Source organism: Papaver somniferum, chromosome 7, assembly GCF_003573695.1.
Source record: "Papaver somniferum cultivar HN1 chromosome 7, ASM357369v1, whole genome shotgun sequence".
Classification (NCBI taxonomy): Eukaryota; Viridiplantae; Streptophyta; class Magnoliopsida; order Ranunculales; family Papaveraceae; genus Papaver; species Papaver somniferum.
The window spans coordinates 28525598-28537039 of NC_039364.1; the positions used below are offsets into that span (position 1 = coordinate 28525598).

The 11442-nt window shown below is 38.2% G+C and overlaps 2 protein-coding genes across 2 annotated transcripts; both read right to left on the reverse strand.

The window, feature by feature from the left end:
* Positions 1 to 314: 314 nt before the first annotated feature.
* On the reverse strand, positions 315 to 2316 carry LOC113300627 (pentatricopeptide repeat-containing protein At2g22410, mitochondrial-like). Its single transcript, XM_026549831.1, has one exon. The coding sequence runs from the start codon at positions 2299 to 2301 to the stop codon at positions 469 to 471; it is 1833 nt and encodes a 610-aa protein (XP_026405616.1). The 5' UTR covers positions 2302 to 2316; the 3' UTR covers positions 315 to 468.
* Positions 2317 to 7988: 5672 nt separating this feature from the next.
* LOC113300628 (uncharacterized protein At4g13200, chloroplastic-like) lies at positions 7989 to 9813 on the reverse strand. The gene is made up of 3 exons (XM_026549832.1): positions 9522 to 9813; positions 8556 to 8710; positions 7989 to 8365 (listed from the first exon to the last, which is right to left on the reverse strand). The coding sequence occupies exons 1-3, from the start codon at positions 9742 to 9744 to the stop codon at positions 8165 to 8167; spliced, it is 579 nt and encodes a 192-aa protein (XP_026405617.1). The 5' UTR covers positions 9745 to 9813; the 3' UTR covers positions 7989 to 8164.
* Positions 9814 to 11442: the final 1629 nt, after the last annotated feature.

An 11442-nucleotide genomic window follows, 5' to 3' on the forward strand; every position in this document is an offset into this window, starting at 1 on the left:
CACAATCATCCATCCAAAGGGTGCTGAAAAGTAAACCGAGAAACTAGCATACTACATCTATCACCAACCTCGAATAGACTTTTCCCTCTAATGAAATGATTTTCTTTTATTTTTCTAAAAAACCAAACACTTCAATATTTTATTGATAATTGAACAAAACAGTCACTTACAAAGGACTGATTAAAGAAAACAAAAGGACAACAAGTTCCATTACAGACTTCAGAAACAGTCACTAAGAAGAGGACTGAAAAACAAAAGAGGAACAAAAGAATCACTATACATCAATGCTATACAAATCTGAAGTATGACTGGTCAGGCACCTCAATTCTAGTAAAAAACTAGGCCTACAATTGAATTTTAAAAACATGACCTCTTTCAAGCAACGGTGATACAATTTTGCATGAGAGATATGATAACTCTTTTCACATTTAAACCAGCAGCTTAATGGATGACTGACTAACCTGTGGTTCAAATTCCTAGTGATTCAATTGCACTGAACCCTGTATTCTTTTTGATCTGACTTGAGTTAATTTCACTCCTCATATCCGAAGCATCACCCCATCTACCGGCAGTCGCATATATATTAGAGAGTAAAACATGGCAACCTGCTTCCTCGGGGTTCCGATCAAGAAGGAACTCCTTCCTCAATGCATCTGCAATTGCAGCATTCCCATGGATTCTGCAAGCACCAAGCAGAGAACCTAACACCATGACATCTGGCTTCATCGGCATGCTTCTGACCATCTGCTGAGCTTCATCCAGTAAACCAGCTCGCCCCAGAAGATCCACCACACAACCATAATGCTTAATTTCAGGTTGAATTCCATAGTCTTTTGACATGCTTTTAAAGTGGCGAAGACCTTCCTCCACCAACCCACCATGGCAGCAAGCCATTAACACGCCTAGAAAAGTGATGCTGTCAGGTTTTTCCTTCAATCTCAGCATCTCTTCAAATAATTTGAGAGCTTCTTGCGCAGCCCCGTTAACGGCAAAGCCTGTAATCAGAGCATTCCAAGTGGAGACATTTTTTTGTACCAATTTCCAGAAGATCTCAACTGCGCTTCCCAAACATCCACATTTAGCGTACATATCAACCAGAGCAGCACCAAGGTTATCACTTAATCTCATTCCATTCCTCTCAATGTAAACATGGACCCACTTCCCTTGATCAAGAGCTGTCAGATTCCCACATACCGAAAGCACACTCACCAGCGTCACCTCGTTGGGCCGGATGCAGTTCTTTGACTCCACCATCTCTGTAAATAGTCCAAGTGCATCTCTACCGCGACCATTTTGCGCATAACCAGAAATCATGCAACTCCAAGAGATGACATCTTTCTCTGGCATCTTGTCAAATAACGATCGAGCTAACTGGACCTCTCCACTCTGTGCATAAGAAGAAATCATGGCATTCCAGGATGCTACGTTTCTTAAAGGCATCTCATCGAACATTTTTCTCGCAAGTGGCACAAACCCACACTTAGCAAACCCTGAAATCATTGAGTTCCATGTTACCGGACTCCTGCGAATGGGCATTCTATCAAACAAGGACTGAGCAATATCCATGTTACCACTCTTTGCATATCCAGAAATCATTGCAGTCCAAGTGATCTCATTTCGCTCAGTCATTTTGTCGAATAAGCTCCTGGCAAGCTCAACGGCTCCGGACTTCACATACCCATCAATTAGAGTGTTCCAAGAGACAATGTCTAAATTGGGGGATATTTCAAACAGCCTTTGAGCAGATTTCAGGTCCCCAAACACAGTGTACATGCTCAACACGGTATTTACCACAAATATGTTAAATTCGAACCCGTTGCTAACAATCTGACCATGGACCTGCACTCCTTCTTGCATAGACGATGCAGCCTTGATGACGATGGGGAATGTGAAGTTATCAGGCTTGCAGGAACTCTGGAGCATCTTACGGTAGGTCGTGATTCCTTGCTGGGGAAACCGGCTCCTCGAGTAACCCCTGATGATTGTATTCCAGAGAAATGTAGTTGTCGAAGGAGACATGTTAAAATCCTCTTCTACATTGGACTGATGTTCTAAGAGAAGGCGTGAGTAGAGAAGGAGAGTAGAGTTCTGAGACTGAGCTAGGACCTCAACAAGCTTACACAGATAGAATGATTGGCGGATAAGTCCACTTACCACGAATTTAGATAGAATCGGGTTCACCTCTTCCACACTCTTGCATTTCTCCAACAACCATTGGAACTGGGTTTGTAGCATTTGTTTATGTTCTGGGTGTTGTCTCAAAGGTGGGTGACACGGAACTTTCACTCTCAATCTATGCATCTTAAATCTGGACTGTTCTCAGTTTCTTATCTAAAACTATGAGGAACTATTCAATCAGTAACATCTAAAAAAGGTTGTGGTTAGAGATAATACAAATTCCTTATAAGAGAATGCAAACCCCATCCCCATTTATGATTGACTGTGTAGAAACCCTCAATTTGAACCTAGAATAAAATTATGAATAAAATCATCGTCATCATCATCAGGTCTTGTAGTTGGTTTAGTCTAAGTTTTGAAATGCACTAGGAAACGAATGTCACAGTGTTCATATTACATTCAAATTCACTGTAAGCAAAACCCACTCATTATATTTGATCATCAGTTTTCATACAACAAGGGAAAGGGGATCCAAAATGTAAAGAAATATATACAAAGAGGGTAATTGTAAGCTGTGACTAAGGAAGTAACCTGTTCTGTTGAGTGATGGACTTTCTCCAGAATTCCACTGTAGCTAGGCACCTGTAACTGATACAAGTCCCTCAAGAAGAAGAAATGCTTTGCTATAGCCTTTGGTAGATGAGGAAGGGTTTTATTTTTGGTGTACCCCATAACTAATGGATGGCTGTCAATATAAGAAGTAGCAACACAAAAGATGATGAGGTCGAGTTTGACAACTTTGACCGTTGAAGCAAAGGGGAAGAAAAGGATGGGATTATGCCAACTGCTCGGCAGTTTTTAACAGGAAAAACATTTGAAGGTTCTCCAGGAGGAAGAGGAGTCCAGTGGTAATTAGTGGAATATTGAAACAGAGAGAGAAAGATCAATTGATCATTATTAAAGAGGATAGTACATACTCTATATATATAGTCAATAGACACATTCTGACAATGACATAACTGTAACTGTAAAAGAGAGAAGAGTCTATACAAATACAGCTGTAAACAGTATAGTGTATAAACACACTCAGACAAAGACTCAGGGCACTCCTAGAATATGTCCTTCAGTTCTATCAGCCCCCCTCAAACTGAGCTGTGAGTGAGGAAGAACACTCAGTTTGTGTCTGAGAAAATCAAACCTTGAAGCTGCCAACCCTTTGGTGAAGACATCTGCTACTTGTTGATCAGTGGAGATATAAAAACTTGTAGAGTTTTGGATTGAAGTAACTCCCTGATAAAATGAAAATCAATGGCCACATGCTTCATTCTACTATGAAGCCAAAGCAATAGCACCTTTGTTATCACAACCTAAAGAAGGAGAAGTATCAAGAAAAACATCTAGTTCTTTTAGTAATTGAGATACCCAAAGAACTTCAGCAACAGTGTGAGCCAAAGACCTGTACTCAGCTTCAGTGGAGCTTCTTGCTACTGTGGGTTGTTTTTTTGATGAACAGGATATAGGATTTAAACCAAAAAAGACACAGTATCCAGAAGTAGATCTTCTATAATCTGGGTTACCAGCCCAATCTGAATCTGAATAAGAAGATAAAACATGTAGACCCTTTTGAAGGGAAATACGATAATCAATGGTTCCTTTCAAATATCTAAGGATTCTCTTAGCAACAATCAGATGCACAGTGGTAGGATGACTCATGTGTTGGAAGACCTGATTAACAGAATAACTAATCTTAGGCCTTGTCCAAGTGACATATTGCAATGCACCCACAAGAGATTTGTACTCAGTTGGATCTGTCAGTAAATCTCCATTTGTGGCACTGAGCTTACGGTTTGCAAGAGCTGGTGAAGAACAAGGTTTAACACCCATCATATTTGTCTTCTTAAGAAGGTCTAGAATATATTTGGACTGAGAGAGATGCATTGCTGAAGAATTCCTTTTGATTTCTAAACCTAGAAAGTAATGTATGGGACCAATATCTTTGACTGGGAATTGAGAACTCAAATAAGATATAACAGCATCACAGTAACTTGAGGAAGACCCAGTGATTAGAATGTCATCAACATAGATAAGTAACACAGTAATATATGAGCCTGACTTGTGAATGAACATTGATGTAACAACTAAGGAAACAGTAAATCCAATGGAGATAAGACTATGCATTAGCTTTTCATACCAGGCCCTAGGTGCCTGTTTAAGCCCATAAATTGACCTATTTAGCTTACACACATAATTTGGATAATCCTTATCTTGGAAACCAGGTGGTTGTGTCATAAAGACAGTTTCTTGAAGATCTCCATGAAGGAAGGCATTATTAATGTCAAGTTGCTTAACTGACCAATCATGATGAACAGCTAAAGAAAGCACTAACCTGATTGTAGTAGGTTTAGAAACTGGGATGAATGTCTCAGCATAATCTATTCCTTCCTGCTGGTGATTGCCTTTAGCTACAAGTCTAGCTTTCAACCTCTCAACTGAACCATCAGGATTATACTTTACTTTGAAAACCCACTTGCATCCAACTACATTTTGAGATGAATCTGGAGGCACTAAAGACCATGTATCTGCATCCTTGAGAGCTGTGAATTCTTTTTCCAATGGTGGTATCCATGCAGGATTTTTATAGCTTGAGAATATGAAGTTGGTACTGGAGGAGTAATATTGGTAAGGAATGCAGCTGGTAAAGGATATTTTGTAGCAAAGTATACTTTAGGTTTGTAAATACCAGCTTTGGAACTAGTAGTCATGTTGTGTGTGGGAGTAGTTGGAAGGACTATAGAAGTATCTTGTGCAGAGTATCCATTGTAGAAGGAGAAGACACTATTGTTGAGGAAGTAGCAGACTGTGGCACTGAGAATTCTTGCAGAGGTGGTGCTGTATCAGTGGAAGTAGAAGATACTGTGGTGGAGGAAGTAGCAGACTATGGCACTAAGAGTTCTTGCAGAGTTGGTGCTGGATCAGTAGAAGTATCTGGAACTGCAGTGGCTTGATGAAAATATAGTTTATCTGATGAAGTGTTAGAAACATCAAATAGTTTGCAAGCTAGAGCTGGAAAATGAGATTCATCAAACTTGACATGTCTTGACAGATAAACTCTCCTTGTCTGAGGATCAAAGCATCTATATCCTTTATGAGACTAAGAATACCCAAGAAAGATGCTTGCTTCTTGGTGCTAGTTTATGTTGAGCATAAGGTTGTAGCCAAGGATAGCAAGCACATCCAAATACTTTCAAAGCATTGTAATTAGGAGAAGAACCATAAAGAACTTCATAAGGAGAAACAAAGGACAAACTTGCAGTTGGTAATCTGTTAATAAGAAAGTTTGTTGTCTGAAAAGCATCAACCCAAATAGAATCTGCTAAGTTTGCTTGAAGCAATAAAGTTCTTCCAACTCCCAGTAAATGTTTGTGTTTTGATTCTGCCACCCCATTTTGTTCCGGGGTATGAGAGCAGCTGTATTGATGTAAGACTCCAGTAGAATCAAGAAAAATATGTAATTTTGTAGCTATGAACTCCCCACCTCCATCTGTTATTATCACCTTAATCTTTAGGTCAAAGTAGTTTTGTACTTGATTGGCAAAGTCAACAAAAACAGAAGCAAAATCTGACTTTCTTATTAATGGAAAAATCCAACAATATTTGTTATAGTCATCTATGATGTTACAATAGTAATTGTAACCACTATTTAAAGTTACAGGACTTGGTCCCCATAGATCCATATGCGGTAATTGCAATGGTTTATTGGATACTGAAAAAGAAGCCTCAAATGACAGCCTATGTGATCTACCTAGCTGGCAATCAGTACAGAAAATAGGTTGTTTTGAGAGGTTAATAGCTAACCTATGACAGATTCTTTGTAATAACTGGAATGATGGATGACCAAGCCTTTTATGAAGTGTAGAAGCAGTGACTTTGACAGCAGAAGGAGAAGTGACTTTAATAGCAGCAAGACCAGTAGAAGCAACAACAACTGAATGATTGCTGAATGTTGATGAAGCACTGGAGACATCAGACAGCTGTATTGGATAAAGACCATTCTTACTCTGCCCTTGGAAAATACTCCTCCCAGATTTGAGATCCTTGATATAGAATTTATCAGACTCAAATGTTATACTACAATTATTTGCCTTAGTAAATTTATGCACAAAAAGTAGTTTATGTGAAGCAGTAGGAACATGTAAAATAGTTGAATTTTGTAGTTGAACCAATGTCAGATATTTCCATACCTTCACCACTTGTTGTTGATACTTTCTCATTACCAGAATAAGATTGACAATCAGTTAGATCTGTAGAATCTGAAGTAATATGGTTTGTTGCTCCACTATCAGCATACCATGGATTTTCACCAAGAATATCAGCAGATGCCATCATAGCATGTAAATTTTTTGGAACTGGTCTTCCTTGATAGGAAAAATTCATCTTGTTAGGACACTCAATGGCAGTATGCCCAGCTTTGAAGCAGATTTGGCAATGAATAGGAGTATGTGTCAGCCTAGGTGTAGATGAAGAAACAAATGGATTTCTTATTGAGAATTGAGATGCTGAAGAAGTGGATGGATAAGAATTTTGATATGGGAAGGGTGAAGAAGGTGAAGCTGGTATGTATGGAAATCTTGGAGGAAAATAAGATGAAGAAGGACTAAATCTTGGTTGAAATGAGGATTTTGGTGGTCTAAAAGCAGCAAAAACTTTTGATTCATCAGGATGAATTGCTGATTTAGATCTATCTTTTAAGATGATTTCTTCACTCAATAAGAGATTATGAAGCTCTCCAATACTCACAGGGGGATTTCTAACTCTAATAGAAGTAGAGAAAGAATCGAATACAGAATTAAGACCATTGAGAATGTATATTATCATTTCACTATCTCCAACTTTAGATCCAGCAACACAAAGTGAATCTGATATCTTCTTGATTTCATTTAAGTAATTGATGATAGATGTGTTACCTTGTTTGAGTGAAGAGAGTTTCATCCTGAGTTGAAGAACATGTGTTGAAGAGACAACAGAAAATCGTTCTTCAATTGATTTCCACGGTTCAAAAGAAGTAGTCGGTCCTGCTACATAGGCGATTACACTCTCAGAAATCGTCGATTGAATCCAGAGAATTAATGTCTGATCTTCTGCTTGCCAGTGAGTGTACTCTAGATTGATCATCTCGTCAGTAGTAGCAAGACGAGAAACATACACAAATTTCAGAGGACATGGATAAGATCCATCAATGAATCTAAGAACATTGAAACGCTTGAATAAAGGTAAAAGCAATGCTTTCCAGGTCAAGAAATTGTGATCCTGGAGTTTTAAAGGAACAATATTAGAGATTGTATTGAGAGGAATCTTAGAAATGTTCGATTCCATGGTGAAAATGCAAAAAAAAATCAAGAAAATCAAGAAAGAAAGAAACAGTTGCAGGTTTAATGGCGGAAGCAAAAAAAGAAGAATACTTATGGCTCTTGATACCATAGTGGAATATTGAAACAGAAAGAGAAAGATCAATTGATCATTATTAAAGAGGATAGTACAGACTCTATATATATAGTCAATAGACACATTCTGACAATGACATAACTGTAACTGTAAAAGAGAGAAGAGTCTATACAAATACGGTTGTAAACAGTGTAGTGTATAAACACACTCGGACAAAGACTCAGGGCGCTCCTAGAATATGTCCTTCAGTTCTATCAGTAATTGTGGATTTTGGAGAAAAAAGATAGTTTGCAAGTAAAGAGGTTTGAATGCAGCAGCACACTAAGTTGACTCCACTTGAGACCTTGACTTTGTGGTCTACACTTGACTGTATGTGGAGTGTAACATGAAGATCACTTTGGACCTCTACAAACAGTGGTCCATGGATGGATGCAGTTATTCAAGAGAAATACACAAATTTATTGTTCTTTGCAAACAAAGTGAAGATTTTATAGCTGATGCTTTACATAGATGTTTAGTTTATAAAGGAGCCCAAAATTACATATACTCTGAGCAGCACAACCTACTCTACAAAGAGTACTGCAGCAAGGCGAGATTAAAACTGTTAATCATCATTTATCATCATCCCTATAATTGGATCGCTGTTGTAAGTGTTATTAACTTGCTCAGACGATGATGAAGGGGAGATTTCTACTTCCACCACCTCAGGAGATTCGGTCGACTTACTAGGTATGTTCCCTTGTGCCTCCATAGCTTCTCGTGCTGCTTTTTCTTTTGCGCTTTTGGCCCTTTCTAACACTTCCTCCTGCAAACAGAATTTTGTTCAGCATTGTTTTCATTTCTATCAATGGGCTAGAACAATGATTAGCAAACAAGAATTATGACAAAACCGGTGTACTGCTTGCACTGAAATTATAATTTTGTTGTTTCTTTGAGAACAGACGGCAAGGTGGTTATGGTGAGACCTAATTGGATATAAAAGAACTGCTAATCACCTGAAAATCTTGAACTTGCTTTTGTTGCTCGGCTTGTAACCTGCCGACTGTACTCAACAACTCTCCCAATGTAGATTCAACGCGCTCGTTAATAGCTTCTGCTAGTGCCTTGCCCAATAAAAAGGCATCTAAGACGCTCTTGCTGCCACTGTCACCTGCAACAGATATTTCATTATTACAGGCGACAAATACATCGTATTATCCATGCTTCATATAAAACCAAGTGCTTACAATGAACACACATAATGACGTAATTATCCATGCTTCATACGAAACCAAATGCTTACAATGAACACACATAATGACGCAATATGGTGTTAATTCCTCAGTAAAAATATTGCTGGACATGCTCTACCTGCTTCTGTATACACACATCCGAAAGCCCAAAAGGATGCAGAGACAAAATACAGTAAATTTTACATCTCTTCTTGTAGTTGACAAGTAGATGGTCATGATTGGTAATGCAACTAAGTGACATGTCTCTATTACTTGATAAGCAAATCGAGTTTTCCAAACTTGTTTTGACCAATTTTAAGGTCTTATTCCAAAGTGCAAGTTGACATAATTCAAGCTATACTTGTTTGTATTAATGGAGCTACTCCACTTAGCCATATTCATACATGCTTAAAGACTGGACAACACTTTCAACGGAGGGGATTGGCCGTCGGCGGTACTGCTGGTGAAGCAGCATTCTAGCCTTAGTTCAGGAGCGAGAAATCCATATAAAAATAAAATTTTCGAGCTAAACCAGGTCATGTGGAGGAGAAAAATATCTTGAATTGCAAAATTTTAAGGATTTTTTATGAACAGACGATACGAATTTGAAGAGAAAAAAATTAGCAAACAAAATTTCTTAATTAATTACAGTAATTTATATAAATTGAAGCTCAGAACAACAATCTTAGAATTGGAAGGAAAAAATTGTAGAGAAATAGTGTGAAGTAATCCAAGTTCAGGTGAACCCACCTCCTCCTCCTCCTTCAGGTAAGTTGTTTCTGCTGGTGCAATGAGTTACGACTCCATTATTCCTTCGCAATTGAAGTCTTGGGAGAGAAATTTTTGATTTGGGGAATGAGTGGTGACTAGAAATGATAACATGTGAGGAGATGGGTGATGGTGAAGATGAACAACTAGTTTTGGTTCTGAGGTGAGTGGAAGAAGATGGGGAAAATAGCACCACCTCACTCATTTTCCTCACTGGGTTTGTTTACTCGGATTCAGAGACCAAACATATAAAATGAACGGCTCTACCTCTGAAAAGAGGATACCCTTCATTTCTCAAGTGTTTTTCACTTGCTTGTGAACTCGGGTGCATGATTCGCCAGATTGACCGATCCGCGCCAAGACTTTGCAAAATGGTTACTTATCCTTTAACCGGAGAGGCAAGGCAAATCCAGTGGAAGGTGTTAAATTAGCTCATTTGCCCATCACAGGAGGATAATTGATTGCTTACATATTGTTTTTCCTTACTGATCCAATAGTTTATATTTGAGGGGAAATTATCATAATACTCAAAACTAGCACGACCATTCCTTGCTCTTTTGTCAATACAGTTTGCACGACTATTCTTGATAGCAGGTACTGATTGACAAGATCATAACGGTTTACTCTGTAATAAAAACTTGATATCTAAAATGAAAGAGTGGTTTGTCCAATGAACACATAGAAATGTTTCATTGACGGACTTGATTAAAAGTTCAGAATCTCATTCAAAAATAACTTGCTCTTAGTTCTTCGAGACAACCCATTCTACTGCTTATATTAACGCCTTATATTCCAGCTGCTCAGCCTCATGTTCATCATTCGGACCTCCATCCAAGTATTGTCCTCTTACTCCATAACAATTCCCTGCAAATTTTCTAATTATTAGTCCAATGCCTGTTGTACCAGTTTCCTTTTTAAAAGAAGCATCTAAATTTATATTTTAACAATCAACTGTAGGAGGAACCCAATTATTAGACTGTTGAACTAGTGAGGCATTCCGATTTATAGTTTGGTTAGAAACAACAGGACAGTACTGATTGAAAATGCGGAGGTCTAACAACCACACCCAACAATTCGTTTGGCAATCTCAGAGGACTTACTCCAATATACTTTCTAGAGAATCAACTAGACAGTCAGACTCAATCTAGAGAAAAGTATATCAAAGAATTTAATATCTCTAACTCTTAATTCAATCCACAATCAGCAAATAGAAATCTGCGAGCCTGATTGAATATAAGAGTAACTTGAACGGTACCAAAGATCAATGTTCAAGTGTCAATCAATTTAAATCAACAACCCAAGGTCGGATATTCTAATTGATTGAACTTAATGCACAACCTATGATATTTCAATTATATAACAAAATATAATGCGGAAAAGAAATAACACAGACACCAGAAGTTTTGTTAACGAGGAAACCGCAAATGCAGAAAAACCCCGGAACCTAGTCCAGATTGAACACCACACTGTATTAAGCCGCTACAGACTCTAGACTACTACCAATTAACTTCGGACTGGACTGTAGTTGAACCCTAATCAATCTCACACTGATTCAAGGTACAGTTGCGTTCCTTGCGTCTCTGATCCCAGCAGGATACTACGCACTTGATTCCCTTAGTTAATCTCACCCACAACCAAGAGTTGCTACGACCCAAAGTCGAAGACTTGATAAACAAATCTGTATCACACAAAAAAGTCAATAGATTGAATAAATCTGTCTCCCACAGAAATACCCAAGAATAGCCAAGTATTATCAATCACCTCACAATAATCTTAATCGACTAGCGAAACAAGATATTGTGGAATCACAAACGATGAGACGAAAATGTTTGTGATTACTTTTATCTTACCTATCGGAGAAATTAATCTCGCGTCAATTATTTCAATTATACTCAATACGATA

Excerpts from the sequence above, each read along its gene's own strand:
- LOC113300627 (XM_026549831.1), bottom strand. The coding sequence starts at position 2,301 with ATGCATAGATTGAGAGTGAAAGTTCCGTGTCACCCACCTTTGAGACAA.
- LOC113300628 (XM_026549832.1), bottom strand. The coding sequence starts at position 9,744 with ATGAGTGAGGTGGTGCTATTTTCCCCATCTTCTTCCACTCACCTCAGA. Across the intron at positions 8,711-9,521 it reads ACCTGAAGGAGGAGGAGGAG|GTGACAGTGGCAGCAAGAGC; the intron begins GTGGGTTCACCT and ends TATCTGTTGCAG. Across the intron at positions 8,366-8,555 it reads AGCAAGTTCAAGATTTTCAG|GAGGAAGTGTTAGAAAGGGC; the intron begins GTGATTAGCAGT and ends TTCTGTTTGCAG.